The sequence below is a fragment of the Neopsephotus bourkii genome, unplaced genomic scaffold, assembly GCF_033783945.1.
Source record: "Neopsephotus bourkii isolate Nb327-2 ecotype Australia unplaced genomic scaffold, CSIRO-AGI_Nbou_v1 NB_1477, whole genome shotgun sequence".
NCBI lineage: Eukaryota > Metazoa > Chordata > Aves > Psittaciformes > Psittacidae > Neopsephotus > Neopsephotus bourkii.
Window position 1 is genome coordinate 238,045 of NW_026901953.1, and position 20,770 is coordinate 258,814.

The 20,770-nt window shown below is 50.7% G+C and overlaps 1 protein-coding gene and 1 long non-coding RNA gene across 5 annotated transcripts in view; one reads left to right on the top strand and one right to left on the bottom strand.

Annotated features, from left to right (window-relative positions):
* Positions 1-10,121: 10,121 nt before the first annotated feature.
* Positions 10,122-11,421, bottom strand: LOC133220797 (uncharacterized). Its single transcript, XR_009727787.1, has 2 exons — positions 11,330-11,421; positions 10,122-10,797 (listed from the first exon to the last, which is right to left on the bottom strand). It is a non-coding gene; the product is annotated as an uncharacterized LOC133220797 (long non-coding RNA).
* Positions 11,422-11,453: 32 nt separating this feature from the next.
* The window catches only part of FERMT2 (FERM domain containing kindlin 2), a 52,427-nt gene continuing 43,110 nt past the window's right edge, over positions 11,454-20,770 (top strand). For all 4 annotated transcript variants that reach the window (XM_061369150.1, XM_061369151.1, XM_061369152.1 and 1 more), the window contains exon 1: positions 11,454-11,809. In XM_061369150.1, the coding sequence (XP_061225134.1) occupies positions 11,653-11,809 (157 nt within the window). In that variant the 5' untranslated portion in view covers positions 11,454-11,652. The remainder of the gene's footprint in view (positions 11,810-20,770) is intronic.

Genomic DNA, 20,770 nt, shown 5'->3' on the forward strand with positions numbered 1-20,770 from the left:
TCGGGAGGCAGATCCTCCTGCCCCTCCACAAAGCCTGAGTGCTGCTTTTCCCTGTGCCACTGTGGACGTCACACTGAGATGACTTCCTGTGACCACAAACTTTGGGTACAGAAGGTGACGTGTGCTAAGGTGATCTGAGATGCCAGGCCTGCTCCCACAGCTCAGGCTCTTGTAAGAAGGGGCTTGTTCCATTGGACAGCAGGTCCCATCTTTATACTGGGGCCCTTAAAGGAAGTACACCTCATTTACAACCAATCCTCCATATGCTGGTTATCCACATGGCCTTGATAACCTCTCCTTTGAGATCCAGGAGTGACTCCTGCAGGACAGCGCCAAATTTCCATGCGATTTGACAGAATTTTGGGTTCTTTGGCTGTCCAGTTCTCGTTCTTGTTCTTTCCAGTGCTGCTGTCGCTGGTTTTTCCTGGCCTGGCACTGTCAGTATCCAATGTCATCACTTGAGAGATGGAGGAGGAGGCAGAGGTGTTTCATTGCACAGAACAAATGTTGGAATAACCACTCTTCACTCAGCTGGCAGCATCTCCAATGCCCAGAACACAGTGGAAAGACGTCAGCAATGCCTGGCCGCTGCACAGCCCTGCAGGGAAGGACAGGGGACTTAATACTTGGAAATAATATTCTGGCAGCTCAGTCTCATGGACTTTGCCTTTAAAAAAAAAAAAGACAAAACAAATTCCCAAAGGACCTGATGGAGCCCAACATTCACGTTATTTAAAGCTGAGCAAAATAAAGAGCTGGAGTCTGCAAGCTCAGTGTAAGCGGCAGTGGCTTCTCAGGACCTCAGTTAAAGCACCCTGGGGAGTAAAACCACACTGGACAGCCAAAATAGGTCTCCATTACCATGTTTCCACGTAGTTGGGAAAATGAGTGAGGTCTTGGGAATATCTTTTTGCTGGCTGTGTGCTCAAACATGCAATTGAGATACTTTCCTGTATCACCTCCCCTCTCTCCAGTCCCCTGACAAGTAGAAGCATTAGGGACTTGCCCTTGCCCATCTGCATGGGGGACAGTGCTGATGTAGGGTGCCATGGACCTCCAAGGGTCTGTCCAGTGCCAGGCAGATGGGTCAAGATTTGGGCTGTCTGGTGGAGATGGGATTTCCCCAAAGCAGATGGTGCTTGGTGTAGAGAGCTTTGGGGAGCCAAGCAAAACAATAAATGCTCTCCAGTGCTGGGTCAGCAGGTGAGCACAGCACCTCTGCATAGGGAGGCTCATGGTGAACCCTGAGTCTGCACGTCCTGGCCCTGTTCATCACAACAGGGCAAAATGGGAGGGCAGCAGGGGCCCAGTGCCCCCATCCATCCCCTAGAAGGTGACACTAAACCTCCCTCCTGCTAGTTGCTTCAGTTCATGCTCCCCATTGTTCTCGCTGCATGTATTTCTGCCTTTGGAGCAGCACAGGCAGCATGGTGCCTTGGGGAATAACCACTATCATGGGCAATAATCAACCCCCCATCTCAATCGGAGAATGGTTTTAAAGTAAAATAGGGCAGATTCAGACTAGATGTAGGGAAGAAACTTTTTATGGTGAGGGTGGTGAAACACTGGCAGAGAGAGGTGGTAAATGCACCATCCCTGGAAACATTCCAGGTCAGGTTGGACGGGGCTCTGAGCAGCTTGACCTAGTTGAAGGTGTCCCTGCCCATTCAGGGGGGTTGGATTAGATGACCTTTAAAGGTCCCTTCCATGAGTCTACAATTCTATGATCTCTGTGCCATGGAGACCTCATCCAATGCATCTCCCCCTGTGCTGGTCTCCTTCCTGAGAGCTGCCCAATGGCCAGTTAAGCCACTTCAGAGCGTTGACCTGATTTTCTCCTCTTCCCCATGTGTCTCCAGGCTGTTTCCTATCATACTGCCATGGGTCTTGGCTTCTCCTCCCACCCTCCCACGGCTGTATGCAGCAGTGGCTCACAGTGCATTCCTTTGCTTCGTAATCCTCTGGCTTGCTATCTAAGGAGTTGAAGGATATTTCCAACCCAACACTGCCAGAAAATACTGGCATCCACCTCTTGCTACCTTCCTCTCGTACATGCATCCAGCCCCTCAAGCGCTCTGAAACTGCCGCAGTGTTTAAACGACCATCGCTTACAGTCAGCTCTCAGTGCGACATGTTGTTTTCTTTTCTGGCTGGTTTGGTTTTCCCCTTTCCCAAGCCCCAGATGGTTTCTGTAGGTTCTTGACCTAGTGGCTGGGCTTGGCTCTGCACTGAGCACCCACACTGTGCCTGCTACAGGTTTACCTGGGCTGCAAAACATGCAACACAACCTCATCTTGTCCTCTATTCCCCAGGGAGCAGCAGGTCCAAGATGTGACCAACCTTCTGCCGTTGTTGCCGATGCCATTGATATCATCCTGCTGCGCCTCAGGAGCAATCCCAGACCTGCTGCTAGCTGACAGCAGCGATTGCCACCTCTCTGTTCCCACCTGTGCTGTGTCACTGGTATTTTTGGTGGCCATGGGATGGTCTTGCAGAGATGTGCTCTTCATCCCAAGCTCTTAGCCACATAGAGCTGCAAGGACATGAGCAGAGAGCCATCCTTCCAGCATGTGGTGGGGTTGGGGCATCCTCAGTGCTGGATTCAGCACACAGTGATTTACCTGTAAGCGGGGACTGTACCAAATCTGTGCATGGCACTAATTTCAAGCCCACCTTTGGAGAGAATGACGATGCAGTTCTTTAGATCAGGCAGCAGCTCCAGCATCCTCCAGTTTAAGCAATGGGCCAGCAGGAGCTTTGACTGATCAGGCAAGGTGGGAGAGCCCCACTGACACAGAGCAGGCACATAGACCATCCATCATGCCTGTTTTCCAGCTTAGCTTTCAAACCCTCTGACAGTGGTGATTCCCCTTCCTCTGCAGTCCTTCACCCCTTTACACCTTAACAGTCTCCCTGAAGAGCTAACCTGAATCTTTCTCAGGTGATTTGTTTATTAGTTTTAGTCTGACCATCGTGGAAACAGAGAACAGAGCATTTCCTCCCTCTCCCATCCCTCCCTCTTCACATAAACCCTCTTTTATGTACCTGAAGATGTTATCAGCTGTCTTTCTTTCTGTAGCATAAACAACCTGAAGTCTTTTAACCTTTCCTTGCGGGTCACCCTCCCTCTCACCACCAACCAGTGATGAACCAGCAGCGAGGGTCCCCAGTGTGGACCTCACTGAGGCTGCCTGTCCTCCATTCACAGGGGATGTGGGGCTGTGCCAGAAGCTGTAGGTGCACAACAGCACCTCTACCTGTAGACCACTGTGTGTCTTCTAGGACCTCACAAGACACCACACTTTCATGCTCCAGTGGGGCTTGGGGGATTCCCAACACCTCCCCACATTGCCCATTCCTGAGGAAAGAGAGGGAGCCCACCTCTCTTTCCTACAGGAGCTGCCGATCACTTCAGACAGCTCTGCTCGGGGGTGAAGTTCATCCAGCCCAGCAGACTCAATAGCATCTACTTTATTAAACCACTCCGATCCGCTCTGTCTCTATTTTTCCAGCACTAACTGCATTACCATCCTGCTTCTATCTGACCTTTCCAGTGAAGACTGAAGCCAAGAACACACAGAACCCCCCAGCTGCCTGGGCATCATCCACCTCCAGCTTTCCTCAGTGCAACAGGCTCCCAAGTATGCTCAGCCACTACATCTTCAACAGGGCATTTCAGGTGTCCTGACAGGCAATATCAACCACCTCCCCTTTAACGGATGCATTTGTTTTCTGCTTGATGTTCCCCAAATGCTTTTATTCAGCTTAGAAAACTTCAGTGCACTGAAAGACAAAGCAATCTGCAGTGGAGGGGCATGCATGTGGCTGGGAAATCTGAGCACTGACCCTCTGCAGCCTCCCAGTGTTATTTTCCCTGTGAAAGGAAGAAGTTTGGGGTTATTTCTGACCCAAACCTGTGCACAGGGGTTCTTGCAGTTCTCCACACCCTAGGTAGCACAATCCCAGCTCCCACAGGGAGTTGTGTCCTCGGTGGTTGTAAGTCACTGCTCTGTGTCTGGCCTCAGCATCTCCATCTGTGCAACGGGGAGAAAATTGCTGCAGTTTCCTTGGCTGCAGCCACTGGTACCCAGATTTGGCTGGGAAGTTGATGACCTGTGTCCACGGAGGCTGCTCACAAACACCCCAAACCCAGTGAGAGGAGCCAGAATATGCTTGAGTTTGGTTAAAAACATGACAGTAGAGCAGTCTGGAGGGCTGTGAGGATGCCCAAGGGAAGCGGTTGTAGAGGGTGATGCTGGGGTGCTCCCCATGAACCCATGACCTGAGGTCTGGGGCAAGCCTGGGTGATTAACACAGTGCAAAATGGCTCCATCAGGACTGCACCACTCAACATCCCACTGTGACACAGGTGCCCCTGGTGCCTGTGTGGTGGTGGTGCCTGTGCTCAGGTGCCTGTTACCAGCCCCGTTTCCACAGAGCTCTGACATGTGCATCAGTAAAAACACTGGTTCGGACCTTTCTGTCCTCTGGCAGCACACGAGCAAGGCGGCCAAATCCCAGCAGCTCCATCCTCAGTGCCCTCCGCCGGCTCCAGCCTTTGCAGCTCCCCACAGCAGGGGTGGGATTTATCAGGAGTGTGTGATTTATAGAAGGGGTGTGATTTATGAGGCTGCTGCTGTACCTGTTTGGCCTTTGGAGCTTTGCAGCCTTGGAGAGCTCCCTGCTCCCTGCACCAGCGTGGCTTGCTTCAAGTCCCTTATTCCCAAGGATTTGGATGCTTCTGGGATCAAACAATGGGAACAAAGTAGTGGTTTTTCTGAGGAGCCGTTGCTGCTGGCCTCTCCTTCCTTCTGGCTGGGCTTGGGTGCAGCAGGCGGGTCCTCCCTGTGGAGCCTGTGGGGCCGTGTGGCTCCTTCTCAGGATGCCACATCAAGGGAGGTGTGGGGTTTTGGGGCTAATTGGTTCACAAGTGTGTCCCAGCTGCCCATTGGTATTTGCTCCCCACATTGTGGGAAAATCTCTAGGCTTCCCCATTCACCCCCCCAGCTGCTGCTGTTGTACCCCTGCTCATGGGAGATGAAGAATAAACCCATCTCAGAGCATCTTTTTGGTGCTGCGGCGTGGAGACCACGACATCGGCATCAAGCGGTTGCAGCCAGCACGGAGCATCCCAGTACCAGCCAGAGGGGATGGGTGGCCCAGGCTGGGGTTTCTGGGGCTTTTAGAGTGGGAAAATCATCCCAGTGCCCCCCCATCCTCATGTCCCTTGAGCACCACTGAACAGCCAGTCCCCAGGGCTGGATTTGCTGCTCCATTTCACGATTTGGTGGCTTTGCAATGCCATGGGGTCAAAGAGCACCCTGCAGAGCTCATCTTATGCTGAGCAAAGTTTGCACAGGGTGAGGGGATTCAAGCAATGCTTGCAAAGAAAAACCGGTGTGCTGAAACCCCAGGCTGGGTACGACATGGGTCTGCTCTTGCTGCGCTTTTTCTCTGACCCCGGCACGCATTACATTGATTTTGGTCCCACTATGGAGTGCATCCATAGGGATGGGAATGGTCCAGCATGTCCTAGGGATGCCCTCTGCCTCTGCAGCCCTCGGGCCCCCTAACAAAGCATGACGGACGAGCTTCGCCTCTGCTCCCTGTACAGATAGAGGGAAAACCCACGGGCTGGGAGCCAGTTTCCCCAGACCGTTGGGGAGGGGAGAGCTGGGGCTGGAGAGATAACAGGAAGAGTCAGTGTCAGGGCTCGGCATGGGGGTTTGATGGTGGAGCACTTGGTGATGCCAGCTGTGGGGCTGCTGCTTTGCAATACAGGGCTACACAGGATGCTGGAGGCAGTTTTCCTTCCTTCTCCTGTGGAGATCTGCAGGGTGCTGGGTACCAGCACAGGGTGCTTTCCTGCAGCTCCACCTCCCATCAAGTGGGTGCCCTGAAAGGGCCTGAATAGCAGCTGTGAGTAATTGATGATGTGATTTGGGGAATTTTTTTCCTCCCCACTGCTTCCCAGTAAATCACTTGCAAATAGACGCTTTCCACTATCCAACCAGCTCTGCAGATGATGGTGTTGGAGCCATCAGATTAATTATTTGGGAGTTTTGGTTTTTCTTCTTGCTGACTACAGTGGATAATGATGCTGGGTGTTTCTTCTAACACCCCAGAGTCACCAGCTCCAGGGATGATGATTGAGCGTTGTGTGACATTTGGGTTTTCTTTGAGCCCTAGCTCCATGGGGGAAATTCAGCCTTCCAGCATGTACTTCATATTTGTAAAGGCAAATGAATAGGAGGCCTTCTGGAGGTGGAGGAAAGCCAGAATAAAGGGAGTGGCAGAGGCTCAAAAAATCTGATGGACAATAGAAAGTGGTTTAATATGCTGCATATTACAGGAGAAGAGGCAGGGTGTGAGATATGTGAATCTTTGGGCTGGAGCTACCCCCTTTCTCTTGGGCAAGTGTGAATCAGTAGTGAAGTACCCTTAAAAGCCACTTTTGGCCAAAAAACTCTACAGACTGATCATGTTTTGGGACTACCTCATCAAAACACAGCATTTTCCATCCTAGGATTCTAGAAAATGAGTTACACTGGCTGCTTGCTGACAGCACCATGCAAAGCATCCACAGAAGATGGATCCCCTCTGAGAGCCAGTGCGAGCAGCCAGTGCAAGCTACATTTGGGACCAGTTTGCCAAAAGATTTTGGAGAGGATGGGGGCAATGCTCCAGCATCCCTGGGGGTCCTGGGGCTGTTTGAAAGACTGATGGGGGTGGCAGCAGCTAAGAGGAACATGTTCCTGCACCTCTGTGCAATGTATCTGCCCTGTCCTTTACTAAACATGATCTATGCAGAGCAGCGTGATTTGTTGCTGCAAGGTGACATTAAGACTCCAAAGTGAGAATGAGGCTTCAAACCCATAAGCCAGACACACGTGATGCAGAGGAAGATCAGCAACAGGAGCAGGCTCCTGGGCATAGCTGTTGTGAGGCACTAAAGCACCAGGCAGGGAGCTGAAAAGACATTTTCAGCCCTGGAAATGAATCAACCTTCAGGAGAGTTTACCTGGGATTTTTCCAAATTGTCCATTAGATGGATTCAAGTATTCAGCTAACAACTCCCTCTGGCTAAAACAGGTGCCAAGACAGTGCTCTAGGACCCACCAGCCCTTTCAGGGAGGCACAGAGTTCAAGGACCTTTCTGGCCCTGGGAATGACTGCAGGGTGACATGGGGCACGTTGCCTCCTTTCTGGGCCAAGCCAGGAGTCAGACTCAGTGGACGTCACTCCCGGCAGCTAACATCAGAAGGACATAACCGCATGATAGAAAAAGGATAAAGGATAAACAATGACACAGGGATTAATGTCAACAGGAAACTAATGCCTGACACACGCCGAGTCAGGAGAGTCAGCGGTGTTATTTGTTATGAAGAGTGGATAGCAGAGGCAGAGGCTGGGAAACAAACCCTCAGCCTGAGGCTTCAAGAGCTTAATTGACCCCAGTTCCTGGAAAGAAGGTGAAGAGGGGACAGAGAAGAGCCCTGCAGCAGGGTTTGTATTGCAGCACAAGCTGAGCAGGCTCCAGTGCACCACGGCTGATGTTGGCCACATGCAGCATGGAAATGGGATGTAATTTTGTAGCTGTACAGCAATGAAACCTTGGTTTGACTTAGGTAGCTCGCTCTGGCTTCATGTCTCTGAGTGTAGCTCTCTCTTGCAAATTAGGGCTTATTCTAGCTGCAGCGATGTATTCTGTAACCTTTGGGCATGAAGGACCAAGCTGGATGATTGTCAGTCTCGAATTTTGGTCCCTGGCTTCATCACATGTGTACTTGGAGGAGAGAGCTGGAGGCCACCATGGGCCTCCTAAGGTTGATGGCCCCTGCATTTGTTCAGGATAGCTATCTTGGCACCAGCATTGCTTGCTGAGAGCACCCAGCTGCATTTCCACATAAAATCGCCTAAACTTCCCTTGGGGTAACTAGGAAGTTACCTCACATCACATCCTGAAGGTGTGAGGTCTTGAATCTATAGGCCTACAAATCCAAAGACACCACTCCAGCTACAAACCCACCCAGAAAAGGTGCTGAGGCTCCATTATGGATGGGCCCAAAGATGAGAAAAAACCTTGGGAATTCTTCTGACCTCATTCATCATTGTGTCCTGCTTAGATGATGGGCCTGGTGGAAGGCTACACATGAGCGAAGCAGCAGGATAGCATCAGCGGAGTTGTGTCCTAAGGGACACAAGCAAGTATTATTTTACTGCTGGGCAATGAGGTATCAGAGATACTAAATCATCTCTGCAAGATCACAAGAGGGAATTATTACAATCTAGAAAGACTAAACCTCCACATCTCAAGTGCCTCTTCAAGATCTTAATCACAAATACTATTCATTGTTTCATTACAATGACACTGAATAACTCTATTCATTTACCAGGTGATTGCCCATTTGTACAGCACAAATCAAGCCATGGTAGCTTCATTACTCTGCATATACATTCAGAAAAATAAAAAAGCAGGTCACATGGAGATTTCCAAAATGACAAAATCAGGGAAAAATGAATGTGGCCAGGAATAAACAAGTAAGCGGAATTTCCCAGCACATTTCCTTTGCCCGGGGCACAGCCTTCTTCTCTACTAGGAGGAAATGGTCATTTGTGAAAAGTGAAACTTGGCTATGTCCAAAAGACACTTAGAGGTGGAAGGGAATGGAGACACATAAGGAAAACTACCCAGGTGGTTTGAACCTCTCTCACCTGCTGTTATGTGGTGCTGGAGATGAGGGAGCAGGCAATAGGAGGTTTGTGCTGCTGTTCCATCGCTGCCCAAGTTTATTTCTAGTGGTGCATTTTTCCAAAGGGATCACATAATGCTCCAACTCCCTGGTCACTAAAGGGATGCAGGAGCTCAGAGTAAAACTCAGGGAGAAGTAAAGAGTTTGTAAACCCCATGTGAAGAGGAGCAGTACTGGTGGCAGTGGGCTGTAAGGGAGCACCCAGGCTGGGGGGTGTCAGAGAAACAAAAAGCACTGGGGGAAAAACAGGAGTCTGCATTTCTCCTTTTGGGGGGTTTCTTTTGAAACATCACCCTTGTTAAGGAAGAAGCTGCAGACAGGGAATATCAAGAACCAGAGGGGTGTTGGGGGCCGAGCAGGGGCTGCTCACCACCAGGTCGGGAGCACACTGCGCTCTCAACACTGGAGCACTTGAGGAAACTGAGCTTTTGTTTACACTGAGGCTTGGGGAATCTCTCTGTCTCTGTATATGGAGACAGGCTGGGTGCTCAGTCATGCTGCTTTTCCTGCTCCAGTCACCCAGACGCACAGGGCACATTTCCATGGATGGTCACCCTGGAAAGAGCCAGTCTGACCAGCTTGCCCGCAGCCCCAGAGCAGCCAAGCAGGGAAGCCAGCTGGTTCCAACAACTGCACACAACAGTTTAAAAACTGACAAAAAGAAACCTAACAAAAAAGGGTAAACCAAGCCAAATCAACCCACAACGGGAAAGGAATCGCTCAGCTTCATCACTGATTTCTTGAACATGCCCATTGAATCATTTCATCAGAAAAGCATCCTGGTTTCTGCAGAGCAGAGGCAGGAGGAGCAGCACGCTGGGAGCTGAGCTGTGAGCAGGTCTGGTAGGTATCATCCCTGTCCCAGTGGAAGTGTCCATGTGTTTCGGCACCTTATTTGGCTATTGCTGCTTGTACAGAGTGAGGACTTCTTGCAAACAGTGGGAAGAGCCCTGGGGATGCTTGGCTGCCTCTGACGCAAGAGCTTTGCCAGTGCATTTTTGACCTTGCTTTGCCTCTCAGCTGAGAACTAGAGATCACGCTGCCCACCTCTCTGCACACCCACCGCTGAGCAGTGGCACTGGGAGGAAAGGAACACCCCAAGGATGGTGGCACCTGGCCTTAGCCAGGACACAAAAGGCAAAGAGAGTGGCTTTCCCTGTCCTCAGGGAAACTCTGCAAATGGCTTTAAGAGCACAGAGGACCAGCACCCTCTACCTCATGGCATGCAATCAGCTGTACTAAAAGGTTACTAGCTCCAGCGGAGCTGTACTGAATTGCATCAGCTGGGAACCGCATCCAAAATGTTTGGGTTGAGAGTAACCCTTTCTATTTATTGCCCTATTGTTTTATACTGGAAGAACACTGAGATACAATCTGTGAAAGCTTTATTGTTACAGACCAGCTTTCCCCTGCTCTCCCAAGCTGTCACCCCCTAAATTATGCTTCAGCTTCCAAGTTTAGGGGGATGAAATGGGGATTATATTGACAGAGATTAAGGCACCACGAGGATTTGGTGGTGGAGGTCATCTGCTGCCCATCCTCCTATCATTCAGGGCAGTATTACCCAATTTCCCTCTGCACCATCAGCCACATGAGCCCAAAACCTCTGCACTGTTTATGAGTAAAACCTGGCTTACTCTGCCCAGGGCAAGCTCAGGAAACGCATACAGGAACATAGAGGACCAGTCCTTTGTAAGCATCTCCATTATAGCAGCAGAAGTAGAAAAGTAGCAAAACTTTACCATCTCCATTAAGAGCATTTTGCTGCCTCCACAATGGCAAAGCTCCCATTGCCATTCCCACACAGGACATGGGAACAGCTTTTGTGGGGAAAGTTCTGTGCTGGCAGAGCCATCCTCGAGGCTACCAGGGAGGGCACGGCTTTGTTGGGACATGGCTTCGCATCACCTGGCACAACATGGGATACATCCTGCCCGCTGCCTCCAACCACCATGCCGGACCCCAACACGCAGCTCCTTCCTCGTGGCGGTTTCTCAGGAAGCCCAGTAGCCTTGGCGGGATGTGTGTATCATTGGGTGGAGAGCTACAGGAAGCGGATAATACTATTTTTTTTCTCCATTTGTGCCGGTTCAGACTCATTTTACAGACAGTGCCCATTTCCTACATTGATACATGGTAAGGATGGAGAGACCCAGCACATCGCCCAGCCTCAGCACGGGCTCTGCACAAGCCACGGACTGCGATGCCAAGGTAAGCGGTTTGCCTAGCATGTCTTACTGCGCTTACAAATTAGGGGCTTTTAAATGGCCAGCGTCAAGAAGAACCCAAACGCACACCAAACTGAGCGCGGCAGGGGGCAGGGCTGCCAGCGAAAGGCGCTCGAAGCATCCATGCGTTTGGGACACCGAGTTCCCGCCGGCCCTAGAGGACGCTCTCGGGGCCGGCTCCCGCGCTCCCCTCCAGCATGCAGCCGGACCCCTACGGCCGCGCTGGGGCCCAGGGAACTCCGCGTCCAGCGGCTGCGCCCCGCAGCGACCTCCGCTGCCGCCGGGCCGGGCCGAGTCCACCCGAGCCGCCCCCCGGCGAGTCCCGGATGTTGGAGCAGCCCCACTTACTCCGTCCTTCGCTTCCATAAAAGGCCAAGGGGCCCGGCGGCGCGGGGCGCGTTTTTCCTTTAATTATTATCCCCCTCCTCCTCCTCCTCCTCTGCCTCCTCCTTCTCCTCCTCCTTCTCCCCGCCCGCCCCTTCTCCTCCCGCGGCGGCCCCGCAGGCAGCGGCTGGGGGCGGCGGGGTAGCGCTGCACCCCCCGATCCCGCCCCACCGCGCCCCTATCCCACCCCCCCCGGGGCACGGGCGGGCTGTGCCTTGCCGAGCCGAGCCGAGCCGTGCCGGCGGGCGGGCGGTGAGGCGCGGCTGACGGCGCAGGAGGCCGGGGCCATGGCGCTGGACGGGATCCGCATGCCGGACGGCTGCTACGCCGATGGGACGTGGGAGCTGAGCGTCCATGTCACCGACCTGGGCCGCGACGTCACCCTGAGGGTCACCGGCGAGATCCACATCGGCGGCGTCATGCTGCGCCTCGTCGAGAAGCTCGGTGAGTTCCCCGGTACCCCACATCCAGCCCAGCACTCTGCCCCGGCATCCTTCCAGCACCCAGCACCGTGCTTGAGCGCCCAGGACCCTGCCCAGCACCGTGCCTGAGCATCCAGGACCCTGCCCCAGTACTGTGCTTTTGCACTCAGTGGCCAGCATCGTGTCCCCTCTACTCTGCTTAAGCACCCAGCATCCTGTCCCAGTACTGTGCTTTAGTTCCCAGCACTCTGCTTAGCACCTTGAGTGGCCCAGCACCCATCTCAGCACCCTGCCCTAGCACCCCGTCCCCTGGCTGCCCACCGCGCCTGGGATACACAACAAAGCCCCCATTCCCCCGGTGGCAGGCGCCTTGTCCCCAGCCAGCGCCGTGGGTTGCCCCTCGAGCTGTCTGGGGCTGAAACCAGCCCAACATTTGCACCCCGGGGCCAGTTTGCCTGTGGCAGGGCCTCAGCCCCCATCGCCGCCTCCTTTGTACTCACTTTTACCCGGAGCTGGGGAACCTCTTCATTCATGGGATGGTGGGGGGGATTTTTATGGGTGCTCTCCAAGTTTATAGAACAGTTTAAGTCTGGAGTTGTATCTGGCTCTGCGCTGCTTTGGACGAGGGCCCTTTGCGAGCATGGGGTGTTTAACGGGGTGGCTTGGGCTACGCGGGAGCTTGGTCTTGGGACCGGGAACACCGCAGTGTCCGGTGGCTTTGGGTGCGTACCTGGACAAAGAGCCCGTTTGTCTGGGGCGCGTGGGAACGCGCGGCCGAAGCCGCAGGGACGGCTTTGTGGTGGGGGGGGCTCCGTGCCGAAAGCGAGCGCCCCGACCCGCCGGCCGCGGGGAGCTGTGCCCCGCCAAACCTCCCCTTGCCCTTGTATCGGCTCTCTGTGGCTCGGGTGTGTTTGCTCAGCGGAACGGCCTGGGCTGGCGGTTCTGATTGCTCAAAGAAAGTATTAATTGCGAGGTCCCCGCGCGTGCCTGCGGCTGTGGGAGTAGCGGAGCTGTCAGCTGCACACGCAGGTCCGCGTCCAGTGCAAAGCCTCAATAATACCGTTTTCCTCCATGCTTAGGTTTTGATTTATGAATTACCTGAAGTTGCAGGAAGGAAGGGATGGATATAAATACGCTTGTTTCTAAAGGAAGCAAGCGCTCGCATCAAAAGGTCTCATGCTGGAGATAGCTCTTGACTCTCCAAAAACTTGATTATTTTTATGCTGAAGCAGCAGAAAGATTTGCTGGATTTGAGCATTCAGTGGCTAGGATAAAGGAAAAGCTTTCTAGAAACGGTTAAACATCAACCCGTTGATCATGAATGAATGAATAAGCAATGCGCCCCTTGGTTTTGAGCTTCGCTGGGTGTCAGGACCAGCAGATGCCGAAGCAGAGCCGGGGCCGACTCATATGCTGTAAACTGCACGCATGCATGGGGATGAAGCCCAGCAAGGACTTAAATTAGTTCCTGACGTCATGCACCCCCCACTGCCCCCCCCACAAATGTGTTTGCCCGGATCCTCTCCACTTGTTAAATTAGGGATTGTATTAGAGGGAAGGAATGCAGTGGCCGCAGCCGCCGGCCCGGCAGGGGGAGTGGAGATGGTGCTCCCCGGGGGGCTCGGCCCCAATGACCCCCTTCCCAGGATGGGGGACCCAGATCCCAGGACCTGTGGATATCCCCAGCTGTTGCCTTCCCTTTCCTCCCGGCTTCTGTCGCTGAGCCAAGCTATACGTATTTAGTTCCTTTTAATCTTCCTGCATGTCAGCTCTTCCAGCCCTCTCATTACTTTTATGGCTCTTCTTTGAGCTCCTGCCAGTTTATCAGGGTCGGGTTTAGCAGAGAGGGGTGGGACAGGACTCCTGTCTCACCCTCATGTGCCTCCTGAATGCCCTCCTTCATGTAGCCTCTGCCACTGCTTCATCTCCAAATACCTTAATTTTGCAATTTTTCCATGTTGGAACCCTTTCCCTGTATTTTTATCGTTCCTCTGTCCCTCACAGTGTTGGTTTCCCTTTTTTAACAACTCCAAGTGTTAAAATGATTATTCGTCTTTAGCAAAGCAGATTTTTGCTGTGAGTTTTAAGGAAATGACTTAAAAACAAAGTTTCTTTGCAGCTCTGGGATCCCCTATGGACCACTCTGCTTGCACATTGCAGGTCTGTACCTTGGTCAGGGGTTTGCTGGCTCCATCCTTTTGGACAAACCTCCTCTGGGCTTTGTGCTGCTGGAGGCAGGGAAAGGAGATTTCTGTGGCCTGCTCAGTGTTTCAGTGAAGTTTAGGGCATCACTGTGATTTGCAGACATTGGTCCCACTTTGGCTGTAGGATGCTGGGTAGAAGTTCTTCCACCATTAGTGAGCAGGGGAGAAAAAATGGCCTGCCTCATCCCAGCAGCAAGGAGAGTCTGGAAGAGGGAAAATCTAGATTTATGTTAGTATTTTCTGATGCTTGTAGGGGAAAACAATTGCAGTAAATAGCTCTTTGCCCTGGTGAGGGCTGGGGTGCCATTCTCAGAGCAGGAACACAGGAAAGTCTCTCCTCCATATCTGCAAGGCTGCAGGTATCAGTAAATCTTGTCAGCTCAGTCCTTGCCTGCTTAGAGCGGCTGCAGTGAGACTATTTGGGAATAGGCAATTAAAATCTGCCACTAATACAGGCAAGGATTGGAAAAAACCCAAGCAGCAGATAGGGATTCTGGTTACTCAAGTGAATTGCAATGACCTGTTGGCTCCCCTGTTATTTATCACCCCGCTGGATTAAGCCACTTTGTTAATTGAGCTGTGCCTTGTGCTTGGCAGAGTCCTCTGAAGAATGGGCAAAAAACTGCTGAGGTTTTAAGAACAGTAGTATTTAGTTGGTCCATGTGGGTTGGGAGTACTGGAAACTCCTGGTACTCACCCAGGGGTTTTTAGGAATTTTGCCACTATTGACTTACAAACAAAACAAACAAAAAAAGAGGCTTAAAATCACTGGGAGCAGAGGAAGGAAGGAAGTGAACGCAGGTTATTGTTGTTGTCAACTTCAGGCTGTTTTAAACACATGCAAGGAAAACATGCTGCTTTTTTGAAATGCACTTGGGAGGAGCTTTGTGGGACATACGTTAAATGCAGGATTGCATTTAGGGGATGCTCTGTATGGTAGTGGGAATAAAAGAATAGCTGACAGAAGCAGGCAAGGGGGGGGGACAAATGGTGGCTGGCAGAGGACTGGTTTAAGACAGATGACCTAAATGTGCACTGAGCAGATTCAGAAAGTCTGTGGATAAAAGTTTTGTAGTGGAAGTACAGATTTCTCTGTAGGTTTCTTTTACAGGCAGGATATGCATGGCAGCCAGCTCCAGCTGTGGGGGCCCATGGGGAGGACTGAGCACCCTGAGGGGTTTGTACGTGAAGACAATAGATAAGTTGATGAAAAAGAAAAAAAGAGCTAGTTTGAGAATTGCAGCAGTCCTGGACCAAAAGGCATTAATGCTTGATGGGTCCTCTGGCCAAGGTGGGAGGATGGCTCAAGGTGCTGCCCTGCAGTGTGGTGGCATCCCTATTTTATCAAGCCAGGATGGGCACATCAGCTGCACTGGGGATAAATGTCAAAGCAAGCCTTCTGCCCTTGATAGAGAGCGGCTGATAATGGCAGGCAGTGATGACATCTTCTAAAGCCTTGGGGTTTTTGTGAATCACATCTTTGATAAGGATTTGGGCAGCTGGTTTAAACTCCATTGTTCCGTTTTGGCAGCTCCTCTGCTATCTCCTTCCCATCACTTTGGAGAGAGCAGGATGTCACTTAAGGACTGGCACAGGAGTTGTCACATGCGGAGTGTTTTGGTTTAGGTGCTTTAGCACATGGTAGCACACCAAGCTTGCTCTTTCCCTCTTTTGCAGATTTTAGCCTGCATATGGGATGTGGCTGGGATTTACCCAAGGGGCTCTCTTCAACCATCAAATGGATTCTGCCCATGTTATCCTGCCAATGACTTCATCTGTACTCTTTGAAAGATCAATTGAAAATACCAGTGTTCTCCCAGTAAAGTCTCTTTGTCTTAATGGACCCCTCAAAGGGTTATGAATAAAACACCAAGAAAGTGCAGTGTCATTGATTTCCTCAGGTTTGGGTTTGAGGTTTTGCAGTGCATATAAGTGTTCCAAGCTGTTGTGAGACTTGCTGGGGAAATTTTTTACTTGAAACTGGGATGAACCCTTTGAAACAGCTTAAGGCTGTTTAAGAGAAATGCAGCATCCTTGCTTCAGCCCATTCCTATTGCAAACACAAAGCAGGATGCAGTGCTGTTTTGCAGGTGACTTGCACCTTTTCCCATGGACTTTTCCAAATGGTAAGTGTTCACTAGGTGACTACATGTGTTTTGCTGTTGGGGAAGTCAAGAGAAATGGTTGGAGGCTAAAGAGAAAGAAAGAGGGTTTATTGTAGCCACACTTTCCAGTAATACTTACTTCGAGCATCAGTGCTTGCTGCCTGGAGTATGGTTGAGGCATTTCTCCAGTCCATGCTTCCAGGATGACAGCTGAGCATTTCCATTTGTGCGCTCTGCAGGTACTTGTCTGGCCATCAGATGTCGGTTGAGATGAGAAATTCCTCTCATTTTGAAATTCCTTATTCACTTGGTGGATAAGGAATTTGCTGGGTGGTCACACTCAAAGAGTTGTGGTCAATGGCTCAATGTCTAAGTGGAGATAGGTGATGTGGTGGTGTTCCTCAGGGGTCGGCAACATGGGCAGTGGGATCAAGCACACCCTCAGCATGTTTGCTGATGACATCAAGCTGAGTGGTGTGGTTGACACACTGGAGGGAATGGGTGGCATTCAGATGTCCCACCTCATCCAGACTGAACAAGCTGGAGAGCGTATTGAGAGAATGTAGAGAACATACTGAGAGCAGCCCTGAGGAGAAGGACTTGGGGTGTTGGTTGACAAAAATGCCCAACATAGGCTGGCAGTGTGTGCCTGCATCCCAGAAAGCCAGTGGTGTGCTGGGCTGCATCACCAGCAGCGTGGCCAGAAAGTCGAGGGAGGTGATTCTCCCCCTCTCCTCCACTCTCATGAGACCCCGCCTGCAGTACTGAATCCAGCTCTGGGTCCCCAAACACAAGAGGAACACCTGTTGGAGCAAGTCCAGAGGAGGTCACGAAGATGCTCAGAGGGCTGGAGCATCCCTCCTATGACCACAGGCTGAGAGAGTTGGGGTTGTTCAGCCTGGAGAAGGAAAGGCTCCAGGGAGACTTTAGAGCAGCTTCCAGTGCCTAAAGGGGCAAGGAATGTTTAGAGGGACTTTTTACAAGGGCACGTAGGGACAGGACAAGAGGGAATGGCTTTAAATTGACAGAGGGGCAATTTAGGTTAGGTATTAGGGAGAAGTTCTTCCCTGTGAGGGTGCTGAGGCACTGGCACAGGTTGCCCAGAGAAGCTGTGGCTGCCCCATCCCTGGCAGTGTTCAAGGCCAGGTTGGATGGGGCTTTGAGCAACCTGATCTAGTGGAAGGTGTCCCTGCCTGTGGCAGGGGGGGTTGGAACTGAATGGTCTTTAAGGTCCTTTCCAAGCCAAGCCATTCTGTGATTCACGCTGTGACTGTAATTCAAAATCAGTGCTCAGTCACTCTTCAGTATTGCTTTTCAAGTACACAGTGTTCAGGAGAGGACTCTTGACTGCCATTTAGTATGCCTGGGGGCTTCCGAGAAACTGTTTGTATTCCTTTTGAGGCTGAGTGGTGAGTGCTTGTCTCAAATAATGTGACAAATGGTGGCAGTGTTTGCTGCTGAGGGCAGTTTAGGTGGCTGCAGTATGGGCAGCCAGGACTCCTCTGATGCTCCACACTCATCCTCCTCCATATTTCTCTGGGAAACCTCATCTCAGGCTTTTAAACAGCAAAGCTTGCATAGCCAGTGAGAGGTGGGCTGGTGAGTCCAGAGGCTGAGGGGTGGATCTAGCATGCTGCTGAGCAGAGAAGTCTTCCTGCTCCAGAAATGGGCAGAATTCGGAGCCATTTTGAGGTGGAGGTGGTACCCTGGAAGATTTCAGAGCAGCCCAGTGGGGATGCTCCCAGCAGAGGTACTTCTTCTTCAGCAGCATCTTCAAGGAGACCAAGGGAGCCACTAATATGCCCTGCGTTTACATTTTCCCCTTGATTAATATCTTTGCTAGTGATCTATGCTGAATCCTCTTCCTCCAAATAACACATTTTTTATGACATTTAAGTGAGAATATGCAAGTGCCTATTAACACAGACACTCTCCAGCCACTCACATCGATCTGTGTAGGGCTGGCTCTTTATGTCTACCTTTTGACTCCAGGAAGCTTCTATGTGGCCTCACACCAAATTGTAGGATCATGGCTCAAATAATGTTCTCTTTGTTAGCCTAAGTAGAATATTCAGCTGAACTGCCAATGACCAGAGGAATTTGGGGCGGAGGTAGGTAAAATCCATATGCAGGCAGCTCTAAGTTGTGTCACGGCAATTAGTGTTTCTACCCAGAGTGGAGATGACTCTTTATAAGACAAAAAAAAAAAAAAATTTTTAAATTTTGGTTTTATTATTATTATTATTAAAGTTGTTTCACTTGAGCCATCTGCTTTGGTTCAGAAGAGCCCAGCCGATGACACAGATCGCAGTCAGAGGGGGAAGAGAGTGGGGCGGGAGGTGGCGGCAGCGTTCCCGCGAATACCAGAGCCTACCAGAGCCTACCAGAGCCGGGGTTTGTTGTACCACAGACAGGAAATTGTTGGGTTTGCTGCTCCCACCCAGCCCAAATCAGTAGTTTCCTCTTCCAGTTCCCTCAGGTTTCCATTTGACGTAGAGCGCATGGGGAAGCCAGCACGAGGAGCCGTGCTCACGTCACTCCAAGGGAGTTAAAATGATACAAGTCATCATGGTCACACACTTCCCTTTTTTTTCCCCCTTTTACTTTTTCTTTCCTTTTTCTTTTTTCTCTGTAGGTGTCTGTTCCTTTTCCCCACCCTCCTCTGTCCGAGCGTGCATTTTGCCCAGGCATCTGGATGAGTCTCAACCATATAAAATTCCAAACGAATTGTACTCAAAATAGAATCATAGAACTGTTTAGGTTGGAAAAGACCTTTAAGATCATCAAGTCCAGCTCTTAACCTTGCAGTTCCACTTGTGACCAGCCACCAACTGGATTTAACTCCGTTCACCACCACATTTTGTGCTGGGCCATCCGATTTTTACCCAGTGAACAGCACAACCCTCCAAGCCGCGAGCAGCCAGTTTCTCCAAGGAGAAATGGTGGGAAGTGGTGTCAAGGGCTTTACTAAAGTCCAGGTAGACAACATCCACAGCCTTTCCCACACACACTAAGTGGGATAGTTTAGTATTTATAGAAGCCAAATGCCTCCAGGTGTTCCCTGGCAGGGACTCTCTTTCTATGCTGTTATGCGTGTTGATGGTTGCATCCATGGCAGGTACCATCCTCCTCTGGCTACCAGAGTAAAATCATGCCTGACTCTGATTTTAGTTTAGTTTTAAAAATGGCATTTGGTAGTTGTCAGTCTGTGGCTTGCAGTCCACAGTGGGTTTATGAGCAACTTCTTGCAATCCCACTATGGGACATTATAAAAAGCAAACCAGAAATCTGGGTTTTAGCCCTTGGTCTGTGATTTGGGGGGAGAAGGATTGTGGATAACTGCATGAAATCATGGATGTGGGAGTGTTTACCAAGTTGAGAAAGAGAAGAGGGAGTATTTGCACTCTAAACTTCAGTCGTTTCAACATCACCCTTGACACCACCACTGTGAGTTCCTATTAACGGTGGGTTATAGTGATGATTTCTCTTACAGACAAGGGGAAGGAAGGAGATTTATGGTACTCATGGAGCTCTTGCTACACCACTTTCAGCCCAGCATCCAACCTGGGGTGTATCTGGGGGAAAAACTCCTGTAGTGTTAAAACTGTCTTAAAGAAGATGCATTTCTTTGTTCTTGATCTGAAATGTGGATTAGCTTAGAAAGAGGGAGAGAAACAAAACAATGCAAAACTCAGCTTGTGGGATTCAGTTCTGAATGTTCTTAGTGACTTTCAGGGCTTTTCAGATGTTACAGTTCGAAACTTCAGATTCCTGATGGAAGGAGAAATAACAGTTTTTGGCCAGAGTTGCAGTAACTTAGTTTTCTTGCCCAGATTTGATGTTTGCACATTGCTCATGTTTTCTTGGCTGAAGATTCCACCAGGTAGAACTGATGGGGCAGGGGGAGAAAAGTGCCCAGCAAACCAGAGGAAAGCTTTTTTGTGTTCCGTTTTATTTTCAGAGCCGTACTCGTTGGTTTTTCTCATTTTCACCCATTTTACAGCGAGGTTGCAGCAGCTCTGGGTGCAGCTCGTGTTCAGTGGCTGCTCAGATATGAATGTCACATTGGTCAGTAGCTGTGTGCATGGCATATACCTGTGCCAGCATTATTTCCTCTCTTGCAGACTAGGTGGGGTCTTGGAGACGGTAAATTCTCGTTAACATGTGGCTGGATTTGGACGACAGGTTGCAAACAGCATTGGGAAGGGGATGTGCAGAGGCAAACAGGCACTGCAGTGATTGTATGAACCTTCCCTTTTATAATCTCAGCTGGTGTTTAGCTTGCGAAGCAACTAGAAAGCAGAATTTCATCTTGCCAATTATTGCGTGTTAAATCTCTTACCAGCTGATTATACATGTTTGTTTGGTGGTTTTCTGTTTTTTTCCCCCTGCTCCCTGCAGGCATATGTACTTTTGGAAGGGTTAATTGCTGAAACTCCAAATTCAATTAGAAAGTCTGTGTTTTATGACATTGCCTGTAAAGAGCTGTATCTCTGTCTTGCTGAGCTTCCCTTTCTTGCTGATAATACACAGAGCTTTGCACGATATGATGTCCACTGGAGAGCTGTCTGCAGCAGAAATTGTCTTCGCTGCATCCTGCATGGCCTGCCCTTGGCTTCTGTGCCTAGTCTTGGTTCTGTGATGGGCAAGGTGGACCCAAGCTCAAGGTTAGAA